Source organism: Pavona decussata, unplaced genomic scaffold (genome assembly GCF_977016875.1).
Source record: "Pavona decussata unplaced genomic scaffold, jaPavDecu1.1 SCAFFOLD_119, whole genome shotgun sequence".
Taxonomy (NCBI): domain Eukaryota; kingdom Metazoa; phylum Cnidaria; class Anthozoa; order Scleractinia; family Agariciidae; genus Pavona; species Pavona decussata.
Genome location: NW_028145533.1, coordinates 687009 through 704865, shown reverse-complemented (window position 1 = coordinate 704865; position 17857 = coordinate 687009). Strand labels below are relative to the sequence as shown.

Genomic DNA, 17857 nt, shown 5'->3' with positions numbered 1-17857 from the left:
TTTAATCATCTTGCGAGCATACGAGCATAACGGAAGCCAAAATGACGTATCACCATTCAAATAGGAATAAGGTAATAGCGGTCAGCATTATTCGCTCTTCGCATAAAATCCATTAAAACATAATTTAGCCAGGAACTTTGACCACGTATGATGATTTAATGGCGAAAAATGTCGAGAAAGAGGAGATAATTTCGGTTTGGGAACACCCATTTACACCTACTTATAATACAGTACTCAATATTTTCATATTTATCAACGCAATCATTGACCGATTTTTAACAAAATTAAAATGAGATCATGTATAGCAGTTCAAAAAACGTATGTATCAATATTTTCAGCTACATATTCAGTTTTTTGTTCCTTAGCTTCCTTTCCTACGCGAGCTCTTTCATCATATGTTTAAAATTGTAATTTGCTTATTCATGAATGTTTTACTGCCATCACTTACGATTTGACTTGAATGAAGTCATAAACATAATTATGACGGTTTAATATAGATTATTTTGTCAAAGAAATCGCCAAATTAAGCTGAATAAAGAGTGCAAATGGAAGCGGCTTTGACAAACCTCGTAGTTTGCATTTGTTAGAACCGCTTTGAAAGGCGTTACATTTTGTAATTTTTTGCGTCTTGCCAACGCGGCATGGCACCTGCTTACCGCGTGCCACCTGAAGACGGCCTGGTGGGAGGCTTTGTTTGACGTTCAAAAAGCATACTCTTACTACAAGCCCAAACAGAAATCAAAACAACTCTGTTTGGTCGAATATAACACTATAATTTGCCACAGGAACAAATCCACTTCGGTTTAGACTTTCATCGAGGATTTCTCGCGCATGACTACATAGCAGTGTTTACAACCAACGCACGATGTTTTCGTCTTTCGAAGAGCGCCGCTCTAAAACTGATTTTCAACTGCGGTGAAGAGTTTGGAAATTGAGCTGTTATTACAGTTTCCCTCGCTGGTCGTTTGCAATGCTTTTAATTTGGTTATTTTATAGTTTTCTGCGGTTTCTTGGATCCGAAGGTAAGGTTTTAGACCGGATTTTTAATTTCGTCGCTGGCCTTAGCTACGTTTAATTGAAAATACATTTGGGTACAATGAATTTACATCTTTGTTTTCGTATCGGCTTTTTTTAACACCATCTTGAAAAAAATGATATATCCTTGTCTTTTTACCCTTTCTTTTTGTCAAAAGGGAAGCTGTCTCTAATTTTAAGGAGGGCAGGGATGGAGATAACAAGATCTCGTTTGCGTTTGTAACGTAATGCGCCAATTTCAAGGAATTATTGAGTTTATAAAGCAAAATGGGTGGAATAGTGAAAGAAAACTTACTATCAGCATCCCAGGGAACCGCTAAGAACGGTTTATATTTTACTGCAATGTAAATTTAGAAATTTTAGTCGAAATGCCATTTTATTTTCGCTATGAAAGGAGTCAAAGCGAAGTGTAATATTGCGATGAGCTACGAAATTATTGAAAGCAGCAAAGGGATAAGCTGCTTTGAAAACAAAATATTAATGAGCTTGGAAAATGTACGAAAGACGAGGACGTATTAAAGCTATATGTTTGCAGCGAAGAATTAAAATCACAACATGACAACCAAACGAATACGCGGAAAAAAAAAACATCAAATTTTGATGGGACAATAAGTTTTTTTTTCTTTTAAAAAGAAACATCCTTTCGGTGAAAGAATTATAGAAGGCGAAAAAAATTATTTTAATGGCGCTTTGAAAAAGCAAATAAATTATGGATTGGAGAAATATGCCAAAATGTAAATTAGCAACGCTCTTGACTCTCGCTCGGCACGACAGCTTGTATAAAATTTAAATCTATGATTCAGTTCCACATTTGAAATAGGATAAAATTTCATACGTTGACAAACTAATCGTAGGGAAGGTAATAACGTTATAAGGGACAGGCAGAGCTCTTTTTTTGTCGAAGAAATCTCCACTGTAATTCTAACGCCAAAGCTTGTTTTTCAAAATAATTTTTCCTTTTTTGTTTGTATTCAGTTCTTGTGGTTTATATTACATGTGTCTATCTTTTTTCTTTCTTTAATTCGCTTAAAGATTTTTGGTCTCTATTAGCCGACAGGAAGTTTGCCACTATAATTAAAAGCAAGTAAAGTTGACTTTGCCCCGACAAGGCGGAATCTGTATTAAATAAATACATTTTCTTTATTGTCAGGTGGAATTGGAAAGCTAAGCCTGTTTGAAATTTTCGATTATTTCGTTTCTTCAATTTCCCTAAATTATTCATTCCATTCAACTCTATCATAGAAAGCCTTTTCAATGGAAGGAGATTTGTTAAGGCGAAAATAAAAACCTGTTCTATGTAATTCTTAATTGCAAGCAAGCTCAGGTCACATTAGTTTTTTTCAATTTTAACTACAATGTATACTTAGGTTGTTACAAACACTCACAAATACAAACAATGATTGAAATTTCATGGAAGCTGTTATTTTGCAAGATAATGTGTAGAAAGGTGACCGTTCATTACTGCCAAAGGACTATCTTCAGAAAAGATCAAAATTGGAGTAAATCGAAAACACATAAAATGGTGTAAAAATGAAGTGATTGTAGATTCAACTAGGAAACGCAACGACGGACAGGCAACGTTTGCGTTAGAACTGCCACATAATAATAAAATAAAACTGCCGCAAAATAAGCTTTGTAGAATCGGTCATTTCTGTACAGATATGATTGAATAATTTCGTGTATGTGGGCTACAAGGCTAGGTCTCTATACAACGCGTACAAGAAACAAATTAAGCTCACGTTGAACTGAATATTTATAGAAAGAATCCCATACTGAACGACTTGCAAAACCGCAAACCAGAATGATACAACAATAAGGAATGTTTGTCAAAATAACCTCTTTTAAGGACACTTGCTTCACTTTTGCACGGAAGTTCATGCCTGCCCTCATTTGGGATGGGTGAAAATAAATCTTGCAAAATTGAACGTGAAATTTTCTCTGCCGACTGCCAATAATGTTTTCGCGATCTATATAAGTAAAAGCTGCAAAAAGTACAAAATTTCCATGTCAGAGATAGTTTTATATCATAGACAGTAAACACAATGCGAATCGCTACGCTTTTCCCGAAAATTTACTCACAGGCGTTGATAAGTTTAACCATGTGTAGTAACTTATCATTCTCGAAACTCAACAAACTGAAAGCTCCCTTATAGAATTCAAGTCACTAAACGGTATTTATTTACTTTTCACGAAGAGGCGTAAAAAGCCTCGCATAGCCAGCCGTTTCTAAGGACACCTTGTCCACTACATTTTTAAAACCCAATTAAGGATGGTATCTCCTTTTGCTACTGCGCATAAGTTCTGCGCATCTCAGGAAGATCCGAGGTATAATGTATTATTCAAAGCTACACAGGCATACTCGGAAAGAGGAAATCCGAGTGCTCCTATCAGGAGTCGAACCTAAGACTTTCCGATTACTAGTTGCAATGCCAAACATTGTTATGTATTTTGAAGCTGTTTTAGAATTATTGTTGCTTTAAAATTATATTTGAAATATGCGGTCTGGTTAAGCCCAGATTTTCTTTTTAGATTTCAATAACACTTGCTAAAGATCGGGTTTTCCTGCATAATCGCAATCTGTGCAAAAATTCCTCTGTATTGTGTGGTATTGTACTTAATTTAAGCATTGAAAAGGGCAAATCTTGTATGATCAGCCATATGTGATAAACTTTTTGTCAGGTCTGTCAGTGGAATCCTAAAGTTTGGCCGTTCAGATGAAAGCTAGTGAGCATTAATTTACTGTGGTGCTTTTTGTAATGATAGATGCAACTGTTCCGCGGGGGATAGCCATGGGTTTTCTTTGATTTCGCCGCATCCTATAGTGCTTTAAGTAAAATTAATTCCAGATAGGAGACACTGTCAGCTATGGAAAAGAAAAAGACTCTTAACACAGCATTTGCCATTACTAATAGCATCAATATCGCAAATCTTATACAGGTTTTCAATCAAGATTCATCAGCATTCCTTCCAAGCCGACTACCTCACACAGTGGAGACAATGTGACATTTACATGGAGATACCGCTTAAGCCACGCTGACAGATCACACTTCAGGAGGCTGGTGTTCGGTGTATGGAATAATGGAGATATTTCAACTCCTCTTATGACAGTTTTCAAGAACGGCAGCTTGGTTTCTTCTTCAAATCGTGTTGTGTGGCTTGGCAATCGAACCGCCGCTTCATTTAAACTGCTCAGCGTGTCCATAAAAGACGATCACTTGTACGGCTGTAAACTGGATTTTGACGCCTTCACCGTACGAGATTCATTCAGGCTCATTGTAATTGGTAAGGGTTGACACTCACTGTTTACCATTCACCAAAATTGAATTGAAAAAAAAAAAAAAAAAAAAAAAAAGACCGGAAGTTTTCGATCGGCACGATAAATAAAAAATGAATTTACGTTGTTTGCCATCGGTAGGAAGTTATAACACTAGGTTCTAGACGTGACCGAGAATTCAAAGTTTATAAACAAATAACTCAAACTGAAAACATGATACAACATGGTTAAAAACGCCAACTGGCAGGAGGCAAATCTATTGATTACACCGAAAGCGCAAACAAAACCGCTAGCGGTCAGATCAAGCGGGACTTGAATCCCGAACCAACGGGTTTCAAGTACTTGCATAAGTCCTAACTACTCGGCCGCCTTGTCTCTGTGTTCTGAAGTTGACATTCAGAGAGCCCGATATTTCGCCTGAGAAAAAAGGCATGAAGGACGTGAAAGACCTGAAACAGGTGTGGGACACGAGGAACATGAATGGAACAAGAATTCACATTCGGGACATACCGACCAAAATAATATAACTACCTTGTCAGCAATACCAGTCATGTCGTAGTACATTTTTCAGTGGAAAATATGCCCTGTAATCTTTTTCTACTAAATATCAACAACCAGTGCGTTTCTTTTTCCTATTATAATAAAATTGAGACTCACTTACCGAATATTAAGCCACTTGATTATCAACTGCAGATGTCTTATCTGATGAAATCAACAAACAATTCTACAGTTGCGAGCTTAGTGACCTGGTCTTTGAGTGGAATCGAGGCTGCGTTTCAAATGTAAATGCAAACTACTCAGCATAAGAACGATATGATGTTACTATGAAAAACACTTAGGTTTGGATCAAACCAAAGTCAACTCCGGCCTCACTTTTACTGAAAGACCCAGTCACTTAGCACATAACTCCAATGGTTTACCTTCTGTAAATCATTACGTTGGCATCCTCATTAAAGATTACTAAAAACAAACGAACAAAGAAACTCCTCCCCCCCCCCCCCCCAAAAAAAAAGCAACAACCACAAAAAAAGATAATCATTCATTCATTCATTCATTCATTCATTCATTGGCTACTAATGAATGGAGCGACCTGCACCGTTTGCAAAGTCTTACATAGTTGGTCGAGAGGACAAAACAACGAACAAAAGAACAATGTTCCCAACCCTAAAAAAAACACAATGCAGCTGCAGGCTATCAGGGTCCAGTGAAAATAGAGCTTTAAAAGGTGCAGGTCTTCTGATTGCAACACAATCAAAATCGCACAAAGATCTTTTATGACAATAAAAGATTCATATTATTAGGGTAACCTGAAATTGATTTTATTGACCCTTTTCTAGCCTCACCGTGGATTAAGAAAAATGAAGGTCAGGGATTGGCGAAAGTAAAGGTCACCGAAGGTCAATCGGTTGTTATTCCATGTGATGTTACTGGAAATCCAAGACCGAGGATCTCCTGGACTCGGGATGGTAACATAGTGCAAAACAGTACTCAAGACGGCGCCTTGACCATATACTCTGCTGACGAACAAATGACAGGGATTTACACTTGTGTGGCAGAGAATAAGGCCGGAATTGATAAATATGACGTATTATTGCTGGTGACGTCATGTCACCATCAATCTAGTGGAGTAGCGTACCGCATGCAAGGTGAGAGATAAGGTTCATGGGCACTGAATTATGACAATTATCCAAACCAAGCGCGCATAGTGATAGAACCATTTGTCTTATTTCCATTGCCAAACATTGAACGGCCGGATTTGAACTCATGACCTCTGCCATACCGGTGCTATCAAGCCTACTGGAAGTTGGTCAAAATATGGCAAATAGACAGCCCCTAAAACTAGCTATCCGTTCAAACAGTCATCAGGTATAATGTTAGGCCATGTTGTTGCTGTTGTTGTTGTTGTTATTATTATTATTATTGTTATTATTATTATTATTATTATTATTATTACTATTACTATTACTATTACTATTACTATTACTATGACTATTACTATTATTAGTATTATTATTATTGTTATTATTATTATTATTATTATTATTATTATATATTATTATGTGCAGTAAGACTATCTGTACGCACAGTATAAGAAAGCATCACAGAGCGCGTAGCGTAACCTGTGAGCCAAGCGAAACTTAAAACAGCTCGTGAATAAATCAATAAAATATATATACATATATAAAAAATACAAAATATATAAAAATATCTAAAAGTCATAGTCTAAAATATAAAATATATAAAAATATATAAAAGTCATAGTCTATATAAAAATTATTATTGTTATTATTATTATTTTATTTTTTTTTTCTATTGAAAGGCCTTCATTGAAAATGTTTTATTCGTTAATTGACTTCTTGAATTTCTTTTTCCTTGGGACGTTTCACTTTTCTGACGTTTGGTTTGGTCACAAAATTTGAACATACAAAATGGACTTCCATGTCAAGTTAACTCAATGTATCATTTTCCCTCTAAGGAGAATCTTACAGCGCAGACGCTCTGGCGTTCCACCCTCACACCACCCTAGCCCCTACTCTGGTTGTCGCCTTTGTTTTATTCGCCATCTTTGGAGCATATTTCTTTTTTCGATATGCAGGGGCAAAGAGCAAGAATTCCAGGTAGGTCAAGGGTCTGGCAAGGATTGACAAACTGTTCTTAGGTAGTTGCGTGTTTTGAATGTAAGGGGTACCCAACGGTTTGTTTCGGTGAATGTCTTCGGATAGCCTTATCTCGCCTCAGAAATTAGGATTTACAGTTAACACTCGCCTTACGAACACCTTGCTATTACGGACACACCGATAATGCGGATAGCTACTAAATCCCCCGCAAAATAAATTAGACATTTGACTGGAATAAATTCCTGCTTATTCGCTATAAGGGACACTAACCCGCAGTCCAAAGGGTGTCTCCAATAAAGGGAGTTGATTATAGTTGTAAGGAAGACGTGCAGCTTTCTTTGACAAAATGCGTCCTTAAAAATGCGAAAGAAATCCAACCATGACGTAAATCCCAACGCTAGGACACGTCATCCGGCCCGTCATCCGTATAGCAAATACTATCTCACGTTTCAGTAGCCAATTAGAGGACGTGAAAAACACCATCCACTAGTTTGGTATTCACTGAATTCTTTTTTGTTCTTCCTTGACAGGGAGTATGAGAAAATGCCACGGGACGAACAAGCCCGGAGTTTAATGGGTGAATGGTCAAGTTTCACGGATAATGGACAAAAAATATAATCCTACAAACAGCTGGGAACATACAGTTATCGAAATGTTAAAAGTGGAACATCACTCAATCCCGAAACAAGATTAACTACGTTAATTATTGTATTCAGTGATTTAATTGATCGATGCCAATGCCATTTTTTTTTATTGGCTAGAAGACATTTTAAATACAAGAGTTTCTTGTGGCAACGTACGGTGAAATTGCAAAGTGTGCCACATTATGAAAAGCGAGATTGAGGAAATGTGCGTAAGTTAAAGAAGAATTGTTTATCCAATCAGAATTGAGTATAGCTGCATGCCAGAAAACCAATTCAATTTAAGGTCACGTGTGGCTTATTGGAAGCTGTCCTCGAGTTGTGATTAGTGAAACGATCTCACGAAAGTATGCAGATGTTCTATATTGATAGAATTACAAGTCTAAAAGACGTCACACTTTCGCTAAAAATAGTATCATGATTTTGCGTGTGTCAAACATCTTAGTGCATCCAAAAATTGAGCTGTCCCACGCAATGTAAAATTACCAGACTTTGGAATTTAAGGATGCTTTAAAAATAGAAAAAAAGTTAATACGTTTTTCCTCTAGTGGATACACTTGCAAATGTGCAAATGTGATTGCTTATAAAAAAATATCAATTGAAGAAGCCCATTGAAATTGTTGGGATAGTATTAAATCTCCCGACACGATGCACTACAAGCTAATTTGGTAACATGTGTATTTATCGATTAATATTGAAATACTGAAAATGCATTTTCTAATATCACTTATAAATACAATACGATTGAAATGATTTAAAATCAATTGAAAGTTCTTGTTCTGGTAAAAATATTCTTTCAAAGAATTACCACGGGACACCCACACACAGGGAATAACACAAAGAGTTTGTGTAACCCTGTGGAAAAAGTCACAAATACATTGCGTTAAAAGAAAAAAATGTTATTTTTCATAAATAGCATTCTGTTAGCTAAAATCGATAAATTTTCGGCAAAAGTCTAAAGAATACAGACAGGTTTTTGAATAATACGTACTTCCGTTCTAGTTAAGCTGACAAACTCATTAATTTGCCGAACTTTTACAGCTTCAGAACAACAAAATTAATATACAGAACAGGTGTAAAATACGTGTTTCTTATTTCGCTTATATATACTGATATTTTACCATATCTCCTTTCGAATATTTATTTTACCAACACAACTGTTTTATTACATATTGACATGTTATGTATAAATATTACTGAAAATATCTTTTCTTAGTAGCTAACACCGACATAGATTCCCATGCAGGGGATTAGCCATAGCGGCAAACAGGCAATAGACAATATATTTCATTTTATCTGTTCCGCGAAGCGACTATTTAATCCGAGAGCGAAGTTCGAGGAAAGGTACGAGCTTCGAACAGCATATAGTGTTGAAGAACAAATGTCTGTACACAGCTTTGAAACCAAATAAAGGTTAGTATGTTTATCACCCTTAAAATGTTTTTGGAAAACGTCGAGAGCGTAGGACGTCAATTGAAAGGGGACAAAGGATATTGTGCGACATCCCTGCTTTCATCGTATTGAAGCTAGGAAAATTTTTGAAAATCAAGGAATACGACTTAGCTATAAGTTGGGTGATCATATTGAGTAACGCAACATATTTGGACCACTCACAGCTACAGGCAAGCAAAAATATCGATAGAATGTAACAAGTGATAGTAGGTTTTCTAAACTAATATGAAAGTAAATTTTCTCACAGGAGATTGTGTACTATTGATAGCCTCTCACAATATGTAATAAAACTATACAGCTAAACATTTGGTTTGTTGTTATTTTTTTTCCTGGCATTAAGAGTTGTGGAAGATGTTTTCAGGTTTGAGGTCACGAATGCGTGGGGAAGAGAACTTAAGTGAAAATATATTTATCCTCGGAATCCCATCAATTTACAAATTGGCTTTCATGGAAAAGGGGGTTAGTTTCTAAATAAACTGCGGTGCTGCGTCGGTGAGGAGTTGAAACGAATGTTTGATTTACCAACAGAGTTGATAACTAAAGGTAAATTGGCCACCGTAAAGAGATTGGAATGCTGACGTTTCGAGCGTTAACGTTAAAAATTGGACAAAGACTGTTGCATGTGGCCTCAACCAGTATGAAAAGCTAGAACTTTGTTGTGATGTGAAAGGGAAGGAAAAATTTGTCCAAATATGTCGTCGATAGAAATCCGGTAATGGCGAGTAATCGATCACAAATCACAGTGAAACAGCTGATGAGCTGTAATATTTTGGGGTCAGGTATTCCTTCTTGAATAAAGGTTAGTTTTGAAAATATTGCTCCTGAAATTATGGGCAAATGTACACAAATAACAGTGAAGCGACTGACGAGCTGTAATATTTTGGGGTCAGAAATTCCTTCTGGAATAAAGGATAGTTTTGAAAATATTGCTAGTGAAATTATGGGTAAATGTACCACCCGCCATCTTTCTTAGTACAATGGATTTCAGTAGCATGAAACTACGAATACACCTGGCTGAAGAGAGACAATGTGGCGCAAAGTTTCTTGTCTAAAACATTACGACATGTTAGAGGCTACATTTTCCCTTACGTCTTCCTTAAATGCTGATGACAATGACACGCAACATTAATAAAAACGAGGGGAGGGGAGGGTCATGCACTTACATACGTACATTCTTAGTCTTTAACCAAGTGGTACCAAACAGTTCTGTCAATTATCGTAGGCTTCGAACAACCAATCTTCAGATGTGACGTCCAAAGCGCTAAACTCTGCACCACAGCGCCTCCAAAAGAAAGTCGAATAAAATCAAACAACTGCATAAACTGTCTTTGAGAATTAGCGGTCTTGAGAAATTTTAATTAAATTTAAAAGATTCTATAACTAGATATACAGCAACTTTTGAGCGAGAAAGGTAACATGCGACATCAAAGTGATGGCAAGCAGGCCCTTGTTTTACTGAGATTTGTAATTAAATTACAGGTGGATTGCATTGCCGCCATGTTAGTGGCAAAAAGCAAAAGAAAATTTGCTCACATAGTTTGTATAAAAATGGAAGTTAACTCCCAGAGGAGAAAAATCTTATTGTTCCATACCACCAACATGGTCGCCATGACGTCACATGCAATCAACCTATAGGACATTTCCAAACAGAATTTCTAATGACGTGTTGCAACTACACATGCCCTATATAGAGAAACGTTTAACAATTTACAAACTTCGTTGTTAAACAGATTAATCTACCCACTCTACTTAGCAAGTCTCGGACATGTACATTTGGTTTAGACGATAACAACACATTTTAAATACTGGGCCGGGTTGTTCGAAAGCCGATTAACCCTAATCCACGACTAAAACTTAACCGAGGTTTTCATCTTGCTCATTAAACATTATTTTAGAGGCTCATTTTAATCTAATGGTAAAGAAAGGTCTAAGGCAAAACTGAGGGACAAAAATCTTTTGGACAAATCCTTACGGATTAGTAAATATACTTGAATCAAAGTTCACGTTAACCCAGGATTAGCTTAATCCGGCTTTTGAACAACTGGGCCCTAGAGTCTTAAATATACTGAAATATCTTACAACACACCAAGAAGAAAATTTTAAAAAGCTAAAATTCTAGAACAGTAGCGTGGCTCAAAATTCTTCGTAATTTTTAAGCAAACACTCTACAACCTTAGGCCTGAACATCTTGTGGACCCTTAAAAGATCCCAGAAAGCCCCAAAAAATACGAACATTTCAGGACGCTACCAAAAGGTGGTAAACTTTTACCGAGCACCAGAAGCATAAAGGCTGGAAATTGTAGCATCTATTACACAAATTAAAAAGAAATTGTAACATCTATTCTTAATTGTATTACACAAATTACAAGAAATCCGGCAAATTTCCTCAAGGGAAGAATTCCCCCGGAGAAAATTATTAATAGCAAGGGAAAAAACGTTTTACACGTGGGGAAGATTCCTTATCTTCATAAATTAATATTGGAATTTTGACACATTAAAAATACTTTGAAACAGAATTAAATTGAAACAACTATGTCTCTGATATATTGAATGCATATGCACTAAATGTAACACGCACATGTATTTCTCAACATATTATTCAGCTAATGCAATTTTCAAATAACTACCTACAAAACTAAACCTTAAGCATATTACTCCCAGATCAGCGTCACTAATAAGTGAATGCGGCCGCAAAATGCACGGTTATGAATGAAACCCTAACATGTGACCCGCATTCTCATTAAAGCTAGTGAATTGCACTTTCCAGCGGTGCTGATTACTACGCTGTATAAAGTGATTTTAACTGTGTAATCAATCATATCAAAGCACTGTTCTATGGTACTATTTATTATGCTGTAAACTAAGGGCCTTTTAGGAGTAAATAGCTTATCACAAGGCCATAAAGGGCTTCAACTGTGTCCTTAGTGATTCTATTTTTTTACAGCTCTTAGCGTGGCTGGTTTCTTCTGTTTGTTCATTGAGGTCAGCATAAGGGAGATGTATGACGTCAGCAAGTCGTCCATTTTGTAACCCTGTTACGCAAGAGACAAAGTAAAAAGCACGTGGTTAAATGTGGGTACAAGATACACTGGATCTGGCTGTTTTGTAAGTTAGTCAACAACGTGTGCATCCTTAGAGACCGAGGGGCAGATAATTGGGTCAGAAGGAAGACGCAACGGGTAAGTTTTACAAGAACTCGTTCGCTCGTTCTTGTAAACTTACCAATTTTGACTTCTCCTGACCCAATTGTCTGCCCGTGGGTCTTCGAGGATGCAACGTGTGTTATTCAGCAGTAGGTGAGTGCCACGAGTTGAATGCAGTGCAATGTACCTTGAAGAGACTGTCGGGTAGTTTACAATTGTATGAATGAAGAAAAAAAATTATACATGAGTGGCAACTTGCACTGAAATGCTCGCCATGTTTTAACAAGCCTTAGCGGCTGCAGTCACCTTTCAGGAAGTGCCTAGGGATGTATTTTCATTGCCTTTACTTGTGTTAGGTGGCCATAAAGAAGACCATAGGAACATTAACATACGTTAAAGATGGCCATATTGGTGGGCAAACAAACGCTAAAGAGAACTATAAAACACTTGCCAATTAGTCTTGTGTGGGTTTTCTACTGCGTCAAATTCGCTCCCGTTCATCACTTTAAAACAACTAAAACCTGTTTTAAACGGTCAACCCGTTACAAGCGCTCGGCAAGTCGTTCAACAATGGTGACTGTTCAATATATGGTATGCAGATTTAACACTGTAGTCTGTTCCAGGCCTTCTGAGATGGGACGAAGAATTAATTTGCGAAAGAAACCGTCCGAGTTGATTAAGAAATTGAGGCTAAGTGCAAAGCTTTTCATGTGAAAATAATAAATTGTTGTTGTTGTATAAGTTCTGCTTGCATATGAATAGAAGTAATTTTCATACTAAAAATTATACACGAAGTCTCGCTTTCGTAATGAGCTTCAAAGCAACTCGGAAAAGGTCTATTACAGTTGGTTTCAAAACGAAACGTAAAGTTAAGTTAAGTTAAGTAAATCGTACCAACGATGTTTCACACAGAAGTCTGCTCCCTTTCACGAGACTTCCAATCGTCATATGGAAATACGTGTTACCACTGCTCCAGTTGGAGATCTTGGTGAACGGGTAGGTGGCAAGAATATCCTGAAACACACAAATAAACCCACTGACTTACATTAAAATGCCGCTGTGACCAGTGCGACAGTTTAAATTGCCCTCCTCGCGTTTTGTCGTTGTCATACCCAACTAGAGGGCGGCGATTTAAACCGAAAGATAGGGGGTTAATTTCTAAAGAAAATTTGCTGCTGCTTTGGAACGGAGTAGAAACGAATGCTTGGTTTATTAACAAAGTTGATAATTAAAGATAAATTGGTCGTTTCGAGGGTCAGCTCTGACGAAGGGCTAACGCTCGAAACGTCAGCACTCCAATCTCTTTACGGTGGCCAATTTACCTTTAGTTGTCAACTCTGTTGATAAACCAAACAATGGATATAAACAGAAGTTTGCGTGAAAATGCAGAAACAATAAGCTACAACATTGCTCAGGTCAGACAAGCTCATATTGCCGTCCTATTTCTTCTGCCGGCGTTCTGTTGTATTAAGCTGACTTATAAATGACGGGAAGAGGTGCGCAGCTATCTACTATACCGCCATCCGTTCTGTTCAGTTTTCCAGGATTTTTGATGGTGCGCTTGAATTCAATGCGTTGAACAAAGAACGCATCAACAACAAGAAAAAAAGCAGTGGACAGGTATACAGCTTGGAGACTTACCTTAGTTCGTGGATTTATGAGGTTGACACCGTTTTTGTTGATAGCGATCAAGAGATTTTCTGGGAAATTAGGTTCTGTAGTTTGCTGAAAGACAAAATGATTCATCCACATAAGGAACGGAACAAGCGGGTGCAACGCCCATTGGGAAATGTCGATTTCTGTGGCTATTGCACTGAATGTACGGAATTCATGACTAAAAATATTGGAACTCCTCCCTAGTTAGAATAAGCGTTCAACTCCACTCACCTTGGATCATATGTCGCATGCTGTTTACATACTTCTAGAATACGAATTCCATTGATTTAAAGTAACGAAATTCCTGACTTTTCTCTAACACTGAAAGATTGTTTTCCCATTATCGCAACCTTGAGAAGTGTCCAAAAATAGAAGGAACTGTCGATCTATTCAGACGAAAGTTTCTTAAAACGTCCGAAGAGTTTTCGGGCTCCAGAAGAATTTTTCAAACCCCTTTCCAGTCGATTAATAGCGGCTTTTCGTGCAAACTATCCCGATGTGTTTCTTATTCTTGTAAAATGTTTGAACGTTTTATTTTCAAAATTATGTAAAAATCAAATTTGAGGCAACGAACATTGTGCGCGTACTAAAAGATTTTTTCGGGCCAGAGAATTCCAGTTGAGAAACGCACGCCTAGCTTGAAAAAGAAAAAGCTTCCTAAGCAGCAATGATTTTCAGTGTCGGTTATAGGCCTCCTTTGTAAATAGGTAGAAATGACGGAGTATCTGTTACCTTGACTTCAAAGAAAGCTGAACCGAATGTCGGCCATCTGTAAATGATCTTAAGGAAAGAAATCTTCGCGTCGTTCTTTGATTTGCCAGCATGTTTATTGAAGGCTGCAACTATGGCCTGAAAAGAAAAGAAAACTATATATAAATAAAAAGACAGAGAACCTTTTCTCTAGTAAACGCAGATACATTGAACAAGCATAGCTTACCCTCTTCCAGTCATCAGGAGACTGTTCCTTTATTAGGTCAGCCGGAATCAGGTCGCGCAACATTTTGCTGTCAATCAAACAGATTTACAAATAAATCACGTCAACCAATCGAAAGGGAAATCTTGACAAACCCAGCGATATTTTTCTCAACAAAAAGGCGTCAACCCTATTCAGCCTGGGCTTTTTGTTGTGTGCTGGTGGGGGGCAAATCTTGACTTCAAGACCACTGAGGCTACGGCAACGAGAAGAGGGGGGTGTAAAGTCCGCAAAGTGGGCACAGTATGTCATATCACGTGACAGCACATTATTTGTTAAGGAAATGTGATGTTAGGTTTCAAACCCGGTGAATAAATGAGGAACTTATTCAGTAAGTGACACAAGCCTACTCGGAAAAAGAGAATAACGCATGAACCTAGTTTAATGGCCAAGCTCCTACAGAGTTTTCTACGGAAGGTCCTCAAGCTGCATAGGATTAAGAAATAATAGTTAAAGCAGAATTTTGCTCGTTTGATTGTCCAACACAATGCTTTGGGTTTGGTTTGTTCTAAGGTTTCTTTGACTAATTGTTGGTTTGTAAACCACGTTTCCCCCCCCCCCCCCCTAAACCCACACAAACACCTCCTCCCCTTCCTTCCCCTCCCACGCACTTATGGCCATCAAGATCCTAGTTACAGACAGCGGATGCAATTCTTACGGTATACTCGGGAATTCTTTTTTGTCCTCGCCGAATCGCACTCTGTAAATCAAGGCCGCTAGCTGGCTGCCTTCCTCCTTTGTGCACTTGTGATATCCTCGCAGATACTTTGGTAATTCCTGAAAACACAAGAGATTCAGCATTACAACACAAAACCTGATGTACCGATCAAACTGGACTTGCACTCTTTTAGTACAAGCTTCACTTGATTGACTGGGTCTGAAAAACTTCAACCTATAGGTTCTCACAGCAGAATGAACTTATCTGCGGTTAAAGGAAAAAAAAAAATTAAAAATGAGAAAAGTTCGTTTTGAACGGGCACTGTCACGGATAATTTGCTGTGTGTTGCTCAAAACTGCTCAAATATTCGACAAAGAACCTATTCTCTCTTCTCTACCATGAAACTACTCTTAGAGTATCGGGAGAAAAATGTGAAATGATTTCTCCGAAAAAGAATAAATTGCAATCAGCTTTTAGTGATTTCACCAAAATACAAGGAAGAGCTTCAACTTCCATCCTAGCCATCCGCAGCCAAATATGATTGATATCACTTTCTGTGCACTAGCAAGGGCTACTATTGAGAAAACTGGACTATTATTTTGATTTTTCAACAGATACAAAGTTTTTGGGTATTCAAAGTGCCACTAAAAATAAATGACACCGCCCCTTTAAGATGAGGTTTGAGCGGAGCTAAAAAATGCTGAGATTCTTGCGAGTCTATGAGTTTACTCAAGAGACTCTGAGGTAAGAGAGCGAATCCCCCATACATGCCCCTCTTCCTATGAAAATTTTTTTCAATCTATTTTTGTTTGCGTTGCTATTTTAATGTCGACATCTTATTGCCCAGTTAGAGTGACGTCATTTAGTTTCAAACTCAATGGCGGATTAAAATTTCCCTAAATAGCATGGCGCGAACTAAAAAAAGATTGAAAATAATTACCATGGGGCATAGGGATTCGCTCTCTTACCTCATAGTCTCATGGTTTACTTAATCATTTTACGATTTACTAAAAAAGTTTCAAGTCTTTCAAGTGAGGAATGTGGAGACTGCTGAGTGCGGTCTTTGTTTTGTGTTTGAATTTGTGACATCCGGAACCAATTCACCTGAAACTTTTTTTTTAGGACAACAACGTACCTGATGAAAGTGAAATATTGTGTCTGCAGCTACATCTTTTCCAACTACTGTGGTTGACCACAATTTCTTCATAAAGAAAACCTGGTACGTCAAATTCGGCAGCTGACCTTTAAAGTAAAGAAGAAAGAGATTAACCTTGGGAAGATCAACAGCAGGCTGGATGTCTCCGCTTTTGGCCTTTTACAGTATCAGCGCCATCACTGCGAGAAGACAAACGAAGGAAGGAAGGAAGGGACACAAATGAACGAACGAACGAAGGAACACAAACAAATAAATAATGAAATAAACAAACAAACGAAAGGAAAACTTGAAATACACAAACAAACAAACGGACATAAACACCAACCAAATGAACAAATGAAGCACAGGCGGAAGGAACATTTAACAAACGAATAAAGAGCAAAAACGTACTAGCCTGCGCCACAGATGGATTTAATCGCCGGCGCTAGCTAAAACTTGCCAACCAACCAACTAACCAACAAGCAAACAAACAAACAAACAAAACAAAGACAAACCATAAGAACGAACAAAGAAAAAAGAAAGAAACAAACCACTTGCGATTAAAACCACAAAGCATATGAAAGCAACCACTGCCTTTTCTTAAAGCCCGTGAGACCAGAAAGCTTACCATCACGAGTGGGCCTGGCCTTCTTGAGCCATTCCGTTAAATGTCTGACAAAATCAAAGAAGAAGTCGCCTTCAGGAACGCTGATAACTGGAAGAAAAAGATCAGGTCGGTTAGTTTATTCTGCAAAATAAACAGCACCAAATGAAAGCAAAGCATAAAAACAACAACAACAAACACGACAGTACTGTTCAGTTGAGAGTACCTTTATCAGTAATTTTAACGAACAAACTGAATCCCTCAGAAGACTTCAGTCCCAGGCGCTGCGCAACCACAGCACAGAATTCCTTGGCGCGGGTACTGGAATCTACTTCGAAAGCCTGGAAAGAACAGAAAATTGGAATTATTCGTATCACATAAACTAATGAAAATTCTTAATCCGCGGAGTTATCAAACACGGTAAGATATTGAACGTAGAATTACCTGATCACTGTCATCTGGAAAGTACACTTTGTGGTATATCTGCGTCGTTTTGTGCTGAAAAAGAAATCGCTCAGTTATGGCTCACAGTAAGATTATGTCGGGAAAAAAAAAATACATAGAAAAATTGTAAGAGAGCGGTTGAATAGCCATAACACGGATGCAAGAAATAAGATCCATAGGAACTACGGCATTTAATAAGTCTTACTATCACAGAGAATGTTAGC

General features: G+C 37.6%; 2 protein-coding genes across 3 annotated transcripts in view; one reads left to right on the top strand and one right to left on the bottom strand.

Annotated features, from left to right (window-relative positions):
* Positions 1 to 508: 508 nt before the first annotated feature.
* Positions 509 to 9323, top strand: LOC146469758 (contactin-2-like). 2 transcript variants are annotated; one of them, XM_085122911.1, is made up of 5 exons: positions 509 to 1022; positions 3973 to 4317; positions 5647 to 5955; positions 6786 to 6927; positions 7458 to 9323. In XM_085122911.1, the coding sequence occupies exons 1-5, from the start codon at positions 971 to 973 to the stop codon at positions 7543 to 7545; spliced, it is 936 nt and encodes a 311-aa protein (XP_084979037.1). In that variant the 5' UTR covers positions 509 to 970; the 3' UTR covers positions 7546 to 9323. The 2 variants fall into 2 exon arrangements, with proteins under 2 accessions (XP_084979037.1, XP_084979038.1); XM_085122912.1 differs by having other exon boundaries at positions 510 to 1022; positions 6786 to 6931; positions 7462 to 9323.
* A 1024-nt stretch (positions 9324 to 10347) lies between these two features.
* The window catches only part of LOC146469757 (unconventional myosin-VIIa-like), a 57118-nt gene continuing 49608 nt past the window's right edge, over positions 10348 to 17857 (bottom strand). The window contains exons 45-54 of the mRNA XM_085122910.1: positions 17634 to 17687; positions 17416 to 17530; positions 17214 to 17300; positions 16586 to 16692; positions 15451 to 15569; positions 14757 to 14823; positions 14552 to 14668; positions 13805 to 13888; positions 13058 to 13177; positions 10348 to 12052 (exon numbers count right to left, since the gene is read on the bottom strand). Coding sequence (XP_084979036.1) covers positions 11951 to 12052; positions 13058 to 13177; positions 13805 to 13888; positions 14552 to 14668; positions 14757 to 14823; positions 15451 to 15569; positions 16586 to 16692; positions 17214 to 17300; positions 17416 to 17530; positions 17634 to 17687 — 972 coding nt within the window. The 3' untranslated portion in view covers positions 10348 to 11950. The remainder of the gene's footprint in view (positions 12053 to 13057; positions 13178 to 13804; positions 13889 to 14551; positions 14669 to 14756; positions 14824 to 15450; positions 15570 to 16585; positions 16693 to 17213; positions 17301 to 17415; positions 17531 to 17633; positions 17688 to 17857) is intronic.

Bases quoted from the DNA above. Each gene is read 5' to 3' on its own strand.
- LOC146469758 (XM_085122911.1), top strand. From the start codon at position 971: ATGCTTTTAATTTGGTTATTTTATAGTTTTCTGCGGTTTCTTGGATCC. The intron at 1,023-3,972 runs GTAAGGTTTTAG...AATCTTATACAG, and splicing joins GCGGTTTCTTGGATCCGAAG to GTTTTCAATCAAGATTCATC. The intron at 4,318-5,646 runs GTAAGGGTTGAC...ACCCTTTTCTAG, and splicing joins ATTCAGGCTCATTGTAATTG to CCTCACCGTGGATTAAGAAA.